The sequence below is a fragment of the Pseudophryne corroboree genome, chromosome 5 (assembly GCF_028390025.1).
Source record: "Pseudophryne corroboree isolate aPseCor3 chromosome 5, aPseCor3.hap2, whole genome shotgun sequence".
NCBI classification, from domain to species: Eukaryota; Metazoa; Chordata; class Amphibia; order Anura; family Myobatrachidae; genus Pseudophryne; species Pseudophryne corroboree.
Window position 1 is genome coordinate 530,992,451 of NC_086448.1, and position 18,661 is coordinate 531,011,111.

Genomic DNA, 18,661 nt, shown 5'->3' on the forward strand with positions numbered 1-18,661 from the left:
ATTTGCTGCGTGTGTTCAGTGCGGCTTTGGTGCATGCGCAATGACAGCAGCATACAACATCACCACTGTGTACATATTTGAATCAGGCCCCAAGTTTCATGTCTCAGAGATTCATCCTGTAATCTATGCAGTCATTAAATCTGAAGTCTGTGGAGGCTATTCAATTGTTTAATCTGCGCCCATAATTGCATATCACCCGACAAGTCTGTATGAATTTGTTTGTGCTCGCATTGTTTTTGCGCACTGATTGTGCCCAGAAGTACAAGTTTAGCCATGCAAGACGACTAAGCCCGACTCAAGTACTAGATACGATGTGAAAAGTGCTGTTTGGCACTTTTCGCATATTTCTACCTGTCGCCTCAGGAGGCTGCAAGCAGAAATGATGTTAGTTTGTCAGCAGAAACCAATTGATAGCTGCCAGCAGGCGCGCACAGTTGATGACAATGGTGATAACAATTAAATCGCCTCCTGTATATTAAATCTGAAGCATATGTTAAAAAAAAAAAAAAAAAAAATCTGTAGATTTAAATGGAAAGCAACTGTTTAATACAGGTTTTATTGCATCTTCTTTGTAACAGTATTGTAACACTTTTATAACCATGTGAAATGTATTGGTATGATTTTACTATAAAAGATTTTGCTGTTTATTTCATATCTAGCAGCACTTCCAAAGGAGTCTCATTCTTCAGGCAAAGCTGAGGATTTCAAGAGGAAGAGAAAGCCATCTAGCGATGAGGACCATGGAGATATTACATTTCAACCGCGTAAACTTTTCAGTTCATGTGAGAGAACACAAGGTAAATGTGAAAGGTATAATATCTAAACAGCTATTATTTTCAGAGGACCTGCATTTTTCTACATTATAAAGAAACTGATGTGGTCATGTCGACAATCACAATGTCAACAGTTGAAAGATCGACACCGTTATTTCAACATGGTTAAAATGTTGACATTTGAAATGTTAGCAGTTAGGACTAGGGTTTGGGGTTTAAATTATGTACAGATGTGTCCTCAAACATCTTTGCTGCAGTCACGCCCAACAGCCGCTGTTGGCACGCCAGGTCGCGTGAGAAGTGTCAGGGTTTTGTTTGTTTTTTTGCAGAAAATGCGTCTTTAGTTGCAACGCAATGTGACTAGGATGTACAAGGAAATTGCTGACTAATTTGATATGACACTTGTATATATGAGGGACAGAAGGGCAGATGTATTAAGCCTGGAGAAGTGGTAAAGCAGTGATAAGTGCAAGGTGATAACGCACCAGCCAATCAGCTCTAATATGTAAATTTACAGTTAGGAGGTGATTGGCTGGTGCATTTATCACTGCTTTATCACTTCTCCAGGCTTAATACTTCTGCCCCAGAGTCTCTGAATCTGTACACGTAGTGCTACAATGCAGTGTGTTCCAATAGAGGTTCTGCTGCATATACAAACTCAGTCTCACACAGATATACAAGCAACGTACATCAAATCAGCAGTCTCCTCGTGCATCCTAGTCGCATTTAAAGAGGAACGACGAAGATGTATTTTCAGCAAAAAAAGGCACCTGACGCTAGCAGAGTTGCATGAGACCGGGCATTGCATTCACGCCAGGCATGCCGCGCTGCTTGGTGTATTGATGCTGGATGTATTAGGACTTATCTGTATGCTGGAGACTGGAGTGCAAGAGAAATGTAACCACATATATGATTATAAATAAAAGGCATTATTCCATAGCGCATTCCACCTATATATCCTCTTATTATAATATATGTTAAGCAGTATGATTGTACATAGAAGAGTTTGGAGTGTACTAGAAGAGTGCAGAGCATCTATTATTGTTTGTTTACATAATCTGGTCCACAGGGGAGTAATGGGGTGTAGGTGGTTGGATAGGACCAGGCACCAAACAGTTAAAGCGTTTACAGCCCTAATATGCTCTGGTGCTTCCCCATATAACACGTTTTGCGTTGGTGCTGGCAGGAGCCAGTACACTGTTAACAGTGGGCTGCTACTGAGCAGTCCAAGCTTTTATTTTTATGGTTTATTTTATTTTACTTTTATTTATTTTTTGAGCCAGCAGCAGTAGGCAGTCCCAAGGACGTCAGCACTGCTGTGCCAACTCCCCAGTAAGCGGTCTGGTGATTCCGGCGGAGCACTTTGGAGCACCATTGCAGTTATATGTATTGTATTCTGCATTGTCTGTGACTTGTGCTAGCTCTGCTGTCTGATTTCCTTCTGTCAACTTATACATTTCCCTTTATTTCCTATAACACTAGGGTACACTATTCTTCACATCTACAGATTTTGTGAAGGCTGTCACATAACTATTGTTGTTGCACACTGCATAGTGCCATATAGTGTGTGATGCGGTTCCTGCAGCTATGTCTAGCACAGGCTGCGGCTCCTATTCTGGTCTCATGTCCTGTTTAGTGGGATTATCCCCTCAGGACATTGTACAGGATCGTGTGTGTGCTTCTTGAAATATGCCACCTAACCAGCCAGCCATTCCAGCTCCTGTTTAGGATCCTCTTTGGCTTCTTTTTCACAGGTGTTGGTACTGATTGTGGACCGCTCAGCACCGCGGTTGTTACCCCTTTGAGATTCCCACAGCAGGTACACCCTGCTATACCAGTCACGGCTATGCCTCCTCCCTGGGTCGATCTGTACAGAGTCTAGCTACTACCTCTACTGCTTTTCAACAGATGTTACAGGGCGAAAGACCCTTGCCCACTAAAACCACTAGCCGTGCTGTGCCATCCTCAGTCGATGCAGCTCTCAGATTCGGATGTGTGTCGTCTGGAGATAGAGGAGGCAGATGTCTTTCTTACTGAGTCCCCCTTAGGGAAGGAGGAGTGTCAGTCTACCTAAGATATACCTGCGCTATTGATGGCAGTCAAATACTTCTTCAAATAAAGGAGGAGCCTGCTCCTAAACCAAAAGCCCCACTTTTTAAGCGCCAGATTGTAGTTAGGGCTGCATTTCCTCAGTCTGATCAGCTTACTTTATTCATGCAGGAAGCATGAAATACCCTTGGTAAAAAAAAAAGTTCAAGCTACCTAAGTGTGTGGCCTCTTTTTACCCTATTCCAGCGGCTGATTGTGCTAAGAGGTGAGGTTCCCCCTGAGGTGGATTCCCATGTGGCACTTCTGGTTAAAACCTCTACTTTACCTATCCCTACAGCATCTTCCTTAACCACTTAACTGATGATTTTTTTTCGCCAGAAACCGCTCAGAAATTTTTGTTTTTTTCTCTTATATCCTAGGTGCAACTGGGAATCTATTTAGTACCATGGGGTATAGACGGGTCCACTTGGAGTCATGGGCACTATAGAAGTTTGATAACGTTTGCTGGCTCCTCCCTCTAAGCCCCTCCTACCAGACTCAGTTTAGAAAATGTGCCCAACGGAGCCAGTCACATCTCTGGAAACTCCTGAAGAGTTTTCTGCATTTATTTTAAAAGTTTGTTATTTTCAGGCATGTCTGGATGGCACCAGCCTGTCTGCTTCATGGGACTTAGGAAAGGGGGACGGGGACTGCCCAACCCCACTAAGGGTTATTGGTCCCATTCCCCGCTGACAGGACGCTAGCTCCTGAGGAACTATTTGCAAGCCCCACCACGGCGAGCGTACAGTCCCGCAGCATGCCGCCACCCCTAACAGAGCCAGAAGAAAGAAGAGTGGTGAGTACTAAGCCAGCGTCCCGGTTAGCAGGTCGCCGGCCATTATGGCGGCATGAGGGTAATTAGACTCACAGCTTCTAATGGGGCGGACTAAGTCTCTGGACTTAGTACACATTACCGAGACTGGCATTACAGCTTAAAAGGGGGCTTACTCCATTTTGTGCACTTAGACACACAAAGCCAGTATAAAGATGAGTGGGAAGAACGCGCGCCATTGAAGGGGCGGGGTTTCACTATGAGTGGATCGAGCAGCTCACAGGAACCATATTACCCTACTGCGGCTACACAGACGCTGACTGCAGGGACGCACAGCTCCTCCGGAAATCCTCCAGATTAACTCAGCGGTACCAGGGGGTCATAGCATGGGGGAGCTTTATACTTGTGTACTAAGTCCCTAACCTAGGGACTGCGACCCGGCTAAGTCTGGCTTTAGCGATAAGGGCGCCGTGTGCTGGTTCTATCCTCTCCTCTCTCTGTGTCTCTCGGGAACGGCTTTGTGGGTTAATTGTGCTTTTAACCTTTTCCTGTGTGTGTGCTGTTACTACTGCAGTATGTCAGGCAAAGAGTGTGTGTCATGCAAAGCACAGTGTTCCTCGTCTCCAGGGGATTCACTAGTGTGTACTCAGTGTAGTATCCCTTCTCAGGTTAGATGCACGGAGTCAGCATGGCTGGACTCCATTCGGGCGATGATTTCCACCATCTCTACTAAATTATCTCGTAATGAGAAGTAGACGCAATACTTAAGACAGTCTATGAATGAGTTTATGCAAAAAGGACTCAGTACTCAGACCAGCATCTCAGTCCTCTAGCATATGTCTGCAAAAACGTAGTTTGGCCTATATCCTGCATTCTGACTCTGATAATGAAGGGTCAGAAATGAAGGAAGGTGAGGCGGACGTAGAGGTAGGGGAGGGTACTCTGTCGCAAGGTGTTGAGGCTCTCATAGACTCTATCAGGGAAGTCCTAAATTTTCCTGATTAGGTGACAAAGGGGTGTGAGGAATCTTTCTTTAATGTGAAGAAAAAACTTCCTGTGTCAAAGAAACTAAATACCATGTTTGAAGAACCGTGGGTTAATCCAGATTAGAAATTTCAAATTCCTGGGCGGTTATTATCAACTTTTCCTTTTCCTCCTGAGGATAGGAAAAAATGGGAAAATCCACCGATGGTGAATGCGTCAGTCTCCAGGCTCTCTAAAATAGTGTTACCTGTTCCTGGTGCAGCCTCCCTAAATGATGCAGCTGATCGTAAGATTGAGACTACACTCAAATCTTTGTGTACAGCTGCTAGGGGTGGCCCAGAGACCCACTATAGCATGTGGATGGATTAAAAGAGCCATTGCTAAATGGTTTGGTAATTTTAATTGAGGGGTTAGACACCTTACCTCAAGAGGAAATAGTTTTACTCCTGCAACACATACAAGACTCTGCAAACTTTATGGTGGAAGCCATTGAGATTGGTTTGCTAAATGCACGCACCACAGCAGTGTCGGCACGCAGGGGATTATGGCTTCATCAGTGGACTGCTGATGCGGACTCCAAAAAAGGTGTGGAAGGCCTGCCTTTCACAGGTGAGGTCTTATTTGGCGACTGACTCGACAAGTGGATTTCATGAGCTACTTTAAGTAATTCCAGCTATCTGATTTCTGCAACTCCGCCAGCAGAAAGGCCTACTCAGGACCAAATTTACAGTCCTTTCGGACTGCAAAGTTTCGGGGCAAGGCCAGAGGTGGTTCTACCGCTGCCAGTGGTGCTAGAGGTAAACCACGCAAACCAGCGGCTGCTGGTTCACAGGAACAGAGCTCCGGCTCTGCCTCCTCAAAGCCTTCCGCATGACGGTGGACCGCGATGCCTGGAGACAGGCAGGTGGGAGCCCGGTTAAAATTCTTCAGTCATACCTGGACAAGATCTTGCCAGGATCACTGGGTCATAGACCTTATGTGCCAGGGCTACAGGCTGGAGTTCCAGGGTCTCCCACCTCACAGATTCTTCAAATAAGGCTTACCAGTTTCACAAGAGGCAAGAATAATCTTACAAGACTCCATTCACAAACTGTTACAGAACCAGGTCATTGTTCCAGTTCCACCTCATCTACAAAACAGGGGTTACTATTCCAGCTTGTTTGTAGTACCGAAACTGAACGGTTCGGTAAGACCGATTCTGAACCTCAAGTCTCTAGGAGCGGTGATCTCCGGTCTAGAAGAGGGGGAATTCCTAGTGTCTCTGGATATCAAGGATGCGTACCTTCACATTCCGATCTGGCCGCCTGATCAGGCTTATCTACGGTTTGCACTGGGGGACTGTCACTACCAGTTCCAGGCCCTGCCATTTGGTCTCTCCACGGCACCGAGGGTGTTCACCAAAGTGAAGGCAGAGATGATGATACTACTCCGCAAACAAGGAGTGAACGTAATTCCTTACCTGGACGATCTTCTGATAAAGGCTGCGTCCAGGGAGCAGTTGTTGGAGAACATTGGTCTCACAACCAGATTACTCCCGGATCATGGGTGGATTCTGAACCTTCCAAAATCTCACCTAGATCCAATGCAGAAGCTTCATTTTCCTGGGAATGATAATGGACACAGAGTCTGAGAGTGTTCCTTCCCTTGGAAAAGGCAATGGTAAACCAGTTGATGGTTTGGGCTGTCTTTAAGCCGACCCGAATCTCAGTACATCTGTGCATCCGTCTTCTGGGGAAAATAGTGGCTTCTTACAAGGCAATTCAGTATGGAAGGTTTCATGCGAGGACCTTCCAGCTGGATCTGTTGGACAAATGGTCCGGATTGCATCTTCACATGCATCAAAGGATTTGTCTGTCGCCTAAAGCCAGAGTCTCCCTCCTTTGGTGGCTACAAACTTCTCACCTATTGATGGGTCAAAGGTTCGGGATTCAGAATTGGATCTTTTTAACCACAGACGCAAGCCTCAGAGGTTGGGGTACAGTCACCCATGGGGTGCAGTTTCAAGGAAGATGGTCGTCAGAAAGTCGTCCTTCAAATAAACATTCTGGAACTCAGGGCTATCTACAACACCCTTCTACAGGCCTCATCTCTTCAGAATCAAGCCATTCAAGTTCAGTCGGACAATGTGACGGCGGTGACGTACATAAACCGACAGGGCGGAACGAAAAGCAGAGGTGTCAAGAGTTCTCCTCTGAGAAAACACGCTGTGGCGTTGTGGGCGATCTTTATTCCAGGAGTAGACAACTGGGAAGCAGATTTCCTCAACAGACACAACCTGTACCCGGGGGAATGGGGCCTCCACCCAGAGGTGTACCAGTGGCTGACACGTCAGTGGGGTTATCCGCAAATCGACATGATATCCTCTTGACTTAACAGGAAGCTCAAGCGGTATTGTTCCAGGTCAAGGGGACCCACAAGCTGTAGCGGTCGTTGCCCTGACAACTCCGTGGGTCTACCAGCTGGTGTACTTGTTTCCTCCCATTCCTCTGATCCCAAGAATTCTAAAAAGAATAAGAAGGGAAAGAGTTCAAGCAATCCTCATTGCTCCAGACTGGCCGCAAAGGGCCTGGTATGTGGATCTTCTCGAGATGCTAATAGAGGATCCGTGGCCTCTACCTCTTCAAGAGGATCTTCTGCAACAGGGCCCGTTCGTTTATCAAAACTTACCACGGCTACATTTAACGGCATGGAAGTTGAACAGCTGATTCTAGCTAGGAGAGAGATTCCTGACAAGGTCATCCTGACTATGATCCAAGCCAGGAAGGGGGTAACGTCAAATCATTACCATCGTATCTGGAAGAAATATGTCTCTTGGTGTGACAGCAGACAATATTCTACGGTGGAATTTTACCTGGGACGTTTCGTGCTTTTTCTGCAGTCAGGAGTTTATGTGGGCCTACGCCTATGCTCCATACAAGTTCAAATATTGACCTTGTCTATTTTCTTTCAGAAACAGTTGGCTTCTCTCCCTGAGGTTCAGACATTCTTGAAGGGTGTTCTTCATGTCCAACCTCCCTTTGTGCCTCCGATGGCACCTTGGGATCCCAATTTGGTTCTGCAATTCCTCCAATCGAACTGGATTGAACCGTTACAGGAGGTAGAAGTAAAGTATCTTTCGTGAAAGACCGTCACGCTGTTGGGCTTGGCTTCGGCAAGGCGCGTATCAGAGCTGGGGGCGTTGTCTCACAAGAGCCCCTACTTGATTTTCCATGAAGACCGAGCTGAACTCGGGACTCGTCAGCAATTCCTTCCTATGGTGGTATCGGCGTTTCACATCAACCAGCCAATTGTGGTTGTTACTGATACTTCTGCTACTTCAAAGTACTTGGACGTTGTAAGGGCTTTGAAGGTATATGTAAGGCGAACTGCTCGTCATAGGAAATCAGACTCGCTGTTCGTTCTTTATGATGCCAATAAGATTGGGTGTCCTGCTTCAAAGTAATCATTTGCATGCTGGATCAGGCTCACTATCCAGCATGCTTATTTCACGGCAGGTTTGCCATTTCCGAAATCTTTAGAGGCCCACCCTACTAGGTCGGTGGGTTCCTCCTGGGCGGCTGGTCGGGTGTGTATCGGCATTACAACTCTGCCGAGCAGCTACTCGGTCTGGTTCAAACACGTTTGCCAAGTTTTACAAGTTTGATACCTTTGCCTCTGAGGACCTTCAGTTTGGTTGATCACTTCTGCAGGAACCTCAGCACTCTCCCACCCAGTTTGAGAGCTTTGGTACTTCTCCGTGGTACTAAATGGATTCCCAGTATCCCCTAGAATGTAAGAGAAAATAGGATTTTAATTAACTATTGGTAAATTCTTTTCTCGTAGTCTGTAGGGGATACTGGGCGCCCGCCCGGTGCTTCGTTCTTCCTGCATGGTTATTTATTTTAAGAACCGTTGTTTGGTTTATCTGTTGCTGTCCCTGTTTTCAAGTTTGGTTAGCATGGCTTTCCTCTTCTGGTTGTGCTGGTTCGAAATCTCACCACTTTTCTTATCTATTTCCTTCTCTCAAAGTATGTCCGTCTCCTCAGGCAGTTTCCTAAACTGAGTCTGGTAGGAGGAGCATAGTGGGAGGAGCCAGCACACGTTATCCAACTTCTATAGTGCCCATGGCTCCAAGTGGACCCGTCTATACCCCATGGTACTAAATGGTTTCCTAGTATCACCTACTGACTGTGAGAAAAGGATTTACCGGTAGGTAATTAAAATCCTATTTTTGGTGAGTGAATTAGGTGAAGAACATGAATTCAACCCCATCCAAAATGATTTTAGTAAAAAAAAAAAAAAAAATATATATATATATATATATATATATATATATAATTTGTTTAAAATATATCTTTTTTTCAAACATCGGATCATCGATCGGGAACATTGCGACCATCGGAACATCGGTAACATCCCGACCATCGCGACTTTAGTTTTTACACCCTGGACAGCTGCCAGGTACACAGGGGGTGGCTTGGGGGGGTTGGTTTACACTTTCCAGCGGCTGCCTTTGTCTGCAGCCACTAGAAGTGGGGAATCCTGCCGTGCTGACCGATCAGCAGTGATCAGCTGCACCGCAATCGGTGGGGAAGAGTGCAGGGAGGCAGAGGGACCTTCCGGTCCCTCTGACAGCAGCAGCGGAGGGAAGTTTCCCTTCCTTGCCGCTGCAAACATTGTCTATCTGACTGGTCGCGTCCTGTGTGATCAGGTCGGGTAAAGTACTTGCAGGCCGCGACCATGCCATGCAAGTGGTTAACGGAGACTACTGATAGGTAGATTGAAGCCTGTCTAAAATCTGTCTTTTCCCTTACTGGAGCTATTACTCAGCCAATTATGGCCACTGCCTGGGTTACTAAGGCAATTGAGAGCTGGGCAGAGGCTTATGAGGAAATCCTTCCCTCTGTTGTTACCCAACAACAGCTGTCAAACATCACCAGTGATGCAGTCTCCTACTTAGGTGAAGCGGCTTTGGATACTGGTCTACTTGGTTTCCACTGCGTCTGCTACCTTGGTGTTAGCCTGCCACATCCTCTGACTATGCTCATGGAACTCTGACACGGACTCCAAGAGGGCCCTGGAATTACTGCCTTACACTGGAGAAATTGTGTTTTGCGCAGAATTGGACAAACTTGTGGCTTCTCTGGCAGCGTCCAAAACTGCTTTCCTGCATCTACCCGAGGTCTTGGGCATCTTCCTTTCACTCTTTTCGCCCCAAGGCAAGGCTAAAAGACTGTCCTTCCCTCGGCAGTCTGCTTCCACAAAGAACTCCAAACCCATGGCCAAACAGGCCTGGGCTGCCAGACGTCCACCTCCCAAGTCTGAAGTTAAGCCCTCAGCCTGACTGTTCAGACCTCCTCCTGTGGGATCCCAGGGTGGGAAGCCAGCTTCTTCAGATCACACAGGCTTTGCTTCATACCATCTATAACGCCTGGGTGCAAGAAGTGGTCACTTAAGGGTACGCGCTCTCTTTCCGTGGGATGCCTCCCTCAGCAATTCTTTTACACAGGCCTCCCATCAGACCCGAGCAAACCCTTGCTCCTCCAGAAGGCCTTTTAGTCCCTGCTGCACTCAGGAGTAGTAATTCCAGTCCCTCTACCCTTCTCTTAGTTCATAAACCCAATGCGTATCATCGGACTATCCTCAATCTCAAATCGCAGGTTTATCAGAGTGCCCAGGTTTCGTATAGAAAACCTCAGCTGTATTGTCCTAGCTTTGGAGCCTTGCGACTTTATGGTGTCTCTGGACATTCACAAGGCTTCCCTGCATGTACCTATAGCACCCTCTCATCAGCGGTTCTTACGGTTTGATGTCCTCCAGCAGCATTTCCAGTTTCAGGCACTGCACTTTGGTCTTTCTGCTGCTCCTAGGGTCTTTACCAAAATCATGGCTGTTATGGCTGCACAGCTGCATAGTCAGGGTGTCAGAAGAGTCCCATACCTGGACGCCCTACTGATTGTCGAACACTCTCCGGAGGTCTTTCACCACCATCTTCAGCTGATCATTACCTTCCTCCAAACACACGGCTGGCTAATCAACTGGAAAAAGGTCATCCCTTTACGCCTTCTCAAAGGGTGTTACATCTGGGAGCTCTCCTGAATTCTCATGTTCAGAGTATTTTCCTGCCAGCAGACAAGATTTCTGCACTACAGCAACGAGTGCGCAAGTTACTTCACAGTCGTCAAGTGTCCATCATCCCATTTCTATTATGTTCCAGTTTATGTAACTCAATCTAAGCCGATACTGGGGCAGATGTATAAAACTTTTTAGAGAGATAAAGTGGAGAAGTTGCCCTAGCAACCAATCAGCTTAGAATTGTAATTTTATAGTCTCTACCAGATAAATGATAGGTAAACTTCTCCTAAGGTTTGGTACATATCACCTACTCTGTGAAAAAGCAAAAAAATATGATATGGCCTCTTGAGTTAAAAAATGTGACACGGTCAGATGTACTAAGCGTTGGAAAGAGAGAAAGTACCAGGCAATCAAATTCTGACATTTTTCAAACACAGACTGTAACATTGCTGTTAAGAGCTGATTAGCTGCTACTTTATCTTTCTCCACTTTCTTTATCTCCAAGGCTTAGTACATCTCCCCCAATAGTAGTCTCCAAGCTTTGAGTACTTTGACATGCTTTGCTAAACATTAGTGAGAATGAGGTATCATTTCAGAAAAGAAAAAACGTACTATTCAATTTTTATTTTATTTTAATAATCTGACCAGAAAACTGCGTACTGTACAGTGGCCCAGATGTATTAAGCTTTAACAAGATATAAAGTGGAGACGTATAGAGTGCTAAACGACCAGACAAGCAGCTCCTAACTGTAATTTTTCAAACACAGCCTGTGTTTGAAAAGTTAGGAGCTGATTGGTTAGTTATTTATCACTCTTTAACCGTCTCCACTTTATCTCTTGTAAAGGCTTAATACATCTGCGCCAGTTTTCCATGTAACTTTTCAGACTTAAACGTATCAAAATTGCACACAATTGTTTAATTTTCATGTGAATAAAAAAGTCACCTAGGGCAAATATCAGTAGCTCTGTATTTGCCTTTATTTTTTCTAATTGTTATTAGAGAGCCCATAGAAGTAGATAAAGATAAACAAGTACAGTGAGCAATACAAGTGAGCCATTTCTGCAGGTAGGATGATTGCAATTGTATACAATAAGTGTACTGTAGGTTGAATGGAATGGACGACTCCCGCGACTGGGTTGCAAATTTGGAGGGGTATTAACTTTTCAGGAGAGAGGGCTTTCAAAAGGGGAGGAGGGGTATGTAAATCCATCTCTAAAGCCAAGCATAATAGATGTTTTTTTTATGAGGGGACTGGAGATAACGTGGAATTGCTATGGGTTGTGATCGCAAACGGGGGCATTGAAGCAAAAAAAACTAGTCATTGGCACGTGCTACAAACAACTGGATATTAGCGTACATGACGAGGAACAACTCTGGCAGCAAATTGAAAAAGCTGCAGGATTGGGGGACATCCTAGTGATAGGGGATTTCAACTATCCTGATATAAATTGGAGTAACGATTCGTGTGTAAAAGCTAGGAGCAACAGGTTTCTAAACACAAAAAAGGATTAGTACTTATCTCAATTAGTTGAGGACCCAACCAGAGGAAATAATATTCTGGACCTAGTTATTACCAATAATGTGGACATTATATCAAACATTACAGTTGGGGATACCTTGGGAAACAGTGACCACTATATGATCTCATTCGACATTAGTTTCAGGAAACAAAGCTATAAGGGATCAACCAAAACAATAAACTTTAGAAAAGCTAAAATCAGCTTCAGTATGCTGAGGCAGGCACTAAACAACATTGACTGGGAAGTTTTGTTTTCAGGGTAAGGACACTTCGGAAATGTGGGATGCTTTAAAAGGGTTACTTGATACTAGCAATATTCACAAATTAATTCCCATGGGCAATAAACGCAGGAGTACTAAACACAAACCGATGTGGCTTAATGAGGAGGTCAGAAAAGAAAGGGCTAATAAGAGGTGTGCTTTCAAAGAATTGAAATCAATTGGAGGGGAGGAGGTATTCCAGTATTACACATTTAAATCAATTGGAGGGGAGGAGGTATTACATGGAATGCAAAAGGTTAACAGCTTAAAAAAAAAAATTCATCAGTATTCACCAGGGAGGAACAGACGGTGACAGTGTGCATAACGACAGTGACAATAATGATTCGTGGCTAGATACTTAAGTGAGGAATTAGTCCTTGAGAGACTAAGCAACACAAAGATTTGTAAATCACTGGACCCAGATGGCTTTCACCCGAGGGTTATTATGGAGCTTAGGGCTCAGCTAGCAAAACCCTTATACTTGAGTTTATTAGCAATAGTCCACATGGGTTTGTGAGGGACAGATCTTGTCAAACTAACTTAATTAGCTTCTACGAGGAAGTGAGCGATAATCTCAACCAGGGTAAAGCAGTGGATGGGGTCTTTTTAGATTTTGCAAAAGCCTTCGATACAGTGCCTCACAGGAGACTGATCATCAAATTAAGGGAACTTGGACTAGGAAATACTATTTGTACATGTGTACTATGTGTACAGTGAAGTGTGTAGCTTGAGGAGAGAAGCGTCAATACATTTGAGAGTCCAAACACAAATAGTACATGGCAATAATCCGATAGCAATCATGTTATAGAGAGATATAGGAATGCACATGAATACAGAAAACCATCTAACTTAATCTCGCTGGTTCACCGTCGGATTCACCCCCATATGTAGGATGAGTAGGAAGAAAGTGAAAAAGAGGCCAAGGGAGGGGTAAATGAGGTCCGCGAGCGAGCAGCAAGACAATAACATAAGTAGTATATATCCTCAAGATGAAGGGCCCCTTCAAGACTGAAAAGTGAAAATGAAACATTATCTCTACATGAGTCCTCTTGTAACAGAGGCAGGCATACACAACCTGGAGATTCTAGGGACAGTATACCATTCTGTTGGAGGGGGCATCAGGACATAGTCTTCTGAGGCATTTGGTGAAGAGTGGCATATGTCGAAGGGACAAGATCTCCAGAGAGGCCCAGTACAGAGAGGAGATATTGAACTACGGAAAGGGAGCTGGCCACATGTAGCATGATGAAGTAGAGTAGTGAGCAGTTTGAAGTCCCTACATTTAGCCAGGGTTAAATGAGAGACATCTTGAAAGATCTGGAGAGTAGTATCCTTAAAGATGACTGAGCAAAGCTTTCAGGCCTCTAATTATAGCTTTCTTGGCCTTGTAATAGTGCATACGTTGAATACAATCACAAGGTTGGGAGTGATTCTAAGGGCACGGTTTCAGTGCGCAGAAAGACCGATCAAGTAGTAAGTGGTCTTCTGGAGTGGTGAGAGAGAGCTGCATGAAGAGCTGTTTGAGGTAGAGCTCGAGGTGGGGAGCTCAACATCTTTAGGGATGCCTCTGATGTGTAAATTGTTGCGTCAGGTTCTGTTGTCTTGGACCTCCTGACCCTATTGTAGCCGAGCAATGTCTTGGAGCAGTTGCATGAAGTCATCGTCATAAGACTGCTGGAAAGTGACCATGTCCTCAATATTGCATTCCAGTTGGTCAGTTCTAGTGCCATTTGTGAAAATGTCGGCTTGCATAGAAAGGAGGGCTTGAACAGACTTTGACATTTTACGTTCTTTAAATAAAATAAAGACATCACTGCGAGTAATATGGGTGGTGCCATCCTCATTTGATTCTGAGTTTGAGGGGCAGGAGCTGGAGCAGGCATGGACAGCCTTACGGTCAGCCAGTTGCTTGTGTTTCGTGATATGAGGGGAGTTCCTCCAGCTGGCTTCTTCCCTTTAGGCATTGTAGGTGGTAGAAGGATGGAGTTAAGGCGAGAAACTCTTGTGCCAGATAGCAGTGAAGGGGGAGAGGTCAGTTTGTTCATGCCGGAATCATCAGTGTGAAGTGCGGAATAGGGGGGCCCTGCAAGAGCAGCTGGAGTAGTCTGTAGAAGGAGGACCTAGAGCAGGGATTGTGTGGGAGAGGGGACGCCTAAGGAAATGCTGAGCAGAATGTGAGGCCTGTAGGAACAAAGTGCAAGTCCCAAAATGTGACGGAAACTTCCAGAGGTTGTCAGTGTGGGTGTTAATCTAGAAATCTGGAGGCAGTCTAATGAGGGCCAGGGACACAATGGGCCCAGACCAGGTGGGCTATGAACAGCTGATGAGTTGGGTTGGTAGCCAGCACTAGAAATGCAGAGCAAATAGTGTATAGCTGCAATGAGTGTTATCAGGGAGACCGCATGTAAATACAGGCATTGAAGGTAATATGGGCAGTACAGGAATCAGCAGTAGGGCTAATGTGAAATGCCCAAGCTATTGTAAATAGTGTTCTGAGGCCATCTGCAGCTGTTGAAGCAGAAAAAATCCACAGAATCCAGCACAAGAGGCAGAGATGCAGCCTAGGTGTTACAACAGTGGCATATATAGCAGAGCACAGGAGTCTATTCACGAAGTGTCAGAGGGTATCCACAGAGGTGCATGGAATAACTGGAGCCAGATCAAGGAGGCACTAGTGTCCCCGAGAACCAAAAGTACACTGAGGACTGGCTGGGCGCATTGCTGGGAGTGCCAGGTGCAGCAGGCAGACTCAAGTTGAGGTGCCGGGGAGGGAATGAGACGCAATCCCCAGTGACAGCAGATGGATCCCAGCAACAGCTAGTAGTGGGGCATACTGGGGGCTGGCACCGTTTGCACCACTGTGGAGGTTCAGGCCCCAGATGCGGCAGTAGTGGAGTAGCAGTGACCCGTATGTGGGGAGAATAAAACATCTTTGCCGTAGGAACAACTCCGGGGAGGACTGGAGTCAGCAACAGGGAGAGGGTCCCGGAGCAGGCTGTCGGTGGTGAGAGGGAGAAAATGTTGCCACGAGCCGGACCATTCACTCACTGCAGGGAACAGCCACAGGTCCTGGAGAAAGACATTTCTTAATAATTACTGTTAACGTAATGCAGAAGCCATTCGGCTTAAGTCTTCCAGTAGACTTGTTTTTTCAGTAACTAATGGAATTAGACAGAAAGTAAAAAATCCGGTTCAGCCAAAGAAACATGTTTATGTAATGAAGTCTTATTTTGAGTTCTCTTCTCCATTGTATACAGTTATGCATGAGAGAAGCAATGAAATAGAAAAGGAAAGTGTATTTAATAGGCGATTGTTGGTGGTTTGTTTAATTTAATAATGGCCCAATTAGCCTCTTCTACATATGTAGTGACTTCTTGGGAATTCAGTTGCTGAAGGTTTATGCATGGTCAGTTTTTCAGGACTACAGTACCTATATTCTATCCTTCATAGTAGTAGCCACATCTAGTAAAATAGAAAGCATTGTAAGCTGTGTACAAGGCTATGTTCTATGTTCAACCACACACAGTGACTGCACCGAAGATATTCTTTAAAAGAATTGTGATCATTGATCTGTGTAAATGACAAATCTTGCACACCAGCAGGCAATTTATAAATGGATAATCATTGAGCCATAAACTATATAAATAGGCCTTGTAGCTAGTACACAGCATGAAGGAAAAGGTAACCGTGCAATCCGTTTTCTGCTCGTTGCATCAGCCTGTGACTGCTGTAGTCACTGATTTGTATGGTCATTTAAGATCTGCATATTAAAGGGATGAATTATATTTCTAATACCCCTTTCACACAGAGACAAGGACCCTGGGAAAGCCTTGGTCATGACCATAGATGTGGACCCAGGACACATTATCTGGGATGAACCATTCACACCAACGCACAACCTGTGTTTGCATAAGTGCTTGCCTTGGTGTGAAAGGTGTATGAATAGATGAAACACAGGTTAAGCCCACGTTCATTAAACCATCTCTGACCCGGGATTTGTGTGTGAAATGTTTATATGAGGCAGCCTATGTTATGGATATCCGGTTTCAAAATAGGTATAAACCCTTCAGGGGTTTTTGGAAGTTGGGGCAGACTAGCAACTTTTGGCCACAACATGGCTTTAAGTTAAGAAACAATTATAGAAAAACCACTGAGGCACCATCAGGAGATGTCAGCCATGTGCTTCTGCAGGATATTCTTGGCTATAACATAATTCTTCTACTGGCACGTAGTGGACACTTCTGAGGGTAGGTGGCTGATATGGGCCTCTGAGCTCTCGGCCACATAAGGTGTCTTAACTAAATAACCATAGCAGGATATAATGTCCACTTCATCCCTAGTTTTGCTACTTCAGTTTGCCAGTTGGCACTTTAGGGCATGTACAGTGGGGATTGAAAGTTTGGGCACCCCAGGCAAAAATTCATTTAAATGTGCAAAAAGAAGCCAAGGAAAGATGGAAAAATCTCCAAAAGGCATCAAATTACAGATTAGACATTCTTATAACATGTCAAAAAAAATTGATTTTATTTCCAGCATTTACACTTTTAAAAGAACAGAAAACAAAAAATGACATCTGCAAAAGTTTGGGCACCCTGCAGAGTTAATACCTTGTACTGCCCCCTTTGGACAGCTGAGACCTGGCAGTGTCATGGATTGTTCTTAATCATCATCTGGAAAGACCAGGTGATATCAATCTCAAAGGTTTTAAAAGCCCAGACTCATCTGACCTTGCTCCAACAATCAGCACCATGGGTTCCTCTAAGCAGTTGTGTAGAACACTGAAACTGAGAATAGTTGACGCTCACAAAGCAGGAGAAGGCTATAAGAAGATAGCAAAGCATTATCAGATGCCCATATCCTCTGTTCGGAATGTAATTAAGAAATGGCAGTCATTAGGAACAGTGGAAGTTAAAGCAAGATCTGGAAGACCAAGAAAAATATCAGACAGAACAGCTCGCAGGATTGTGAGAAAAGCAAGTCAAAATCCACGTTTGACTGCACGATCCCTCCAGGAAGATCTGGCAGACACTGGAGTTGTGGTACACTATTCCACTATAAAGAGATACTTGTACAAATATGGTCTTCATGGAAGAGTCATCAGTAGAAAACCTCTTCTACGTCCTCACCAAAAAAATCAGCGTTTGAAGTTTGCAAATGAACATATAGACAAGCCTGATGCATTTTGGAATAAAGTTCTGTGGACCGATGAGGTTAAAATAGAACTTTTTGGCCGGAATGAGCAAAGGTACGTTTGGAGAAGGAAGGGCACAGAATTTAATGAAAAGAACCTCTGTCCAACTGTTAAGCATGGGGGTGGATCAATCATGCTTTGGGGTTGTATTGCAGCCAGTGGCACAGGGAACATTTCACGAGTAGAAGGAAAAATGGATTCAATAAGATTCCAGCAAATTTTGGACACTAACTTGATGCCATCTGTGAAAAAGCTGAAGTTAAAGAGAGACTGGCTTCTACAAATGGATAATGATCCTAAACACACCTCAAAATCCACGGTGGATTACATCAAGAGGCGTAAACTGAAGGCTTTGTCATGGCCTTCACAATCTCCTGACCTCAACATAATTGAAAATCTATGGATAGACCTTAAAAGAGCTGTGCGTACAGACAGCCCAGGAATCTCAAAGAACTGGAAGACTTTTGTAAGGAAGAATGGGTGAAGATACCTCAAACAAGAATTGAAAGACTCTTGGCTGGCTACAAAAAGCATTTACAAGCTGTGATATTTGCCAAAGGGGGCAGTACAAGGTATTAACTCTGCAGGGTGCCCAAACTTTTGCAGGCGCCATTTTTTGTTTTCTGTTCTTTTAAAAGTGTAAATGATGGAAATAAAATCAAACTTTTTTTGACATGTTATAAGAATGTCTAATCTGTAATTTGATGCCTTTTGGAGATTTTTCCATCTTTCCTTGGCTTCTTTTTGCACATTGAAATGAATTTTTGCCTGGGGTGCCCAAACTTTCGATCCCCACTGTAATTCCTATAACTTTGTAATAATACTGGGACACCCATACGTCATAAAATTGCTCATCTTATGAACAGACTGCTTTATTATGAGTGCTAAATGCAGTTAGACCTTCTCTGCAGCTCTCCAGCCATCAGGATGCATGAGATAATGGGGGTTCTGAATAACTAATACAAATTATGTAACAATTCCAGTAGCATAATTCACCTTATTACTATCATTACAGTGAG

The 18,661-nt window shown here is 44.6% G+C and overlaps 1 protein-coding gene across 6 annotated transcripts in view; it reads left to right on the forward strand.

Moving 5' to 3' along the window:
- Window positions 1–18,661, forward strand: part of SYCP2L (synaptonemal complex protein 2 like) — a 905,846-nt gene that overhangs the window by 838,956 nt on the left and 48,229 nt on the right. For 5 of the 6 annotated variants that reach the window (XM_063923155.1, XM_063923158.1, XM_063923156.1 and 2 more), the window contains one exon: window positions 660–797. In XM_063923155.1, coding sequence (XP_063779225.1) covers window positions 660–797 — 138 coding nt within the window. The remainder of the gene's footprint in view (window positions 1–659; window positions 798–18,661) is intronic. The other variant, XM_063923154.1, reaches the window with a different exon arrangement.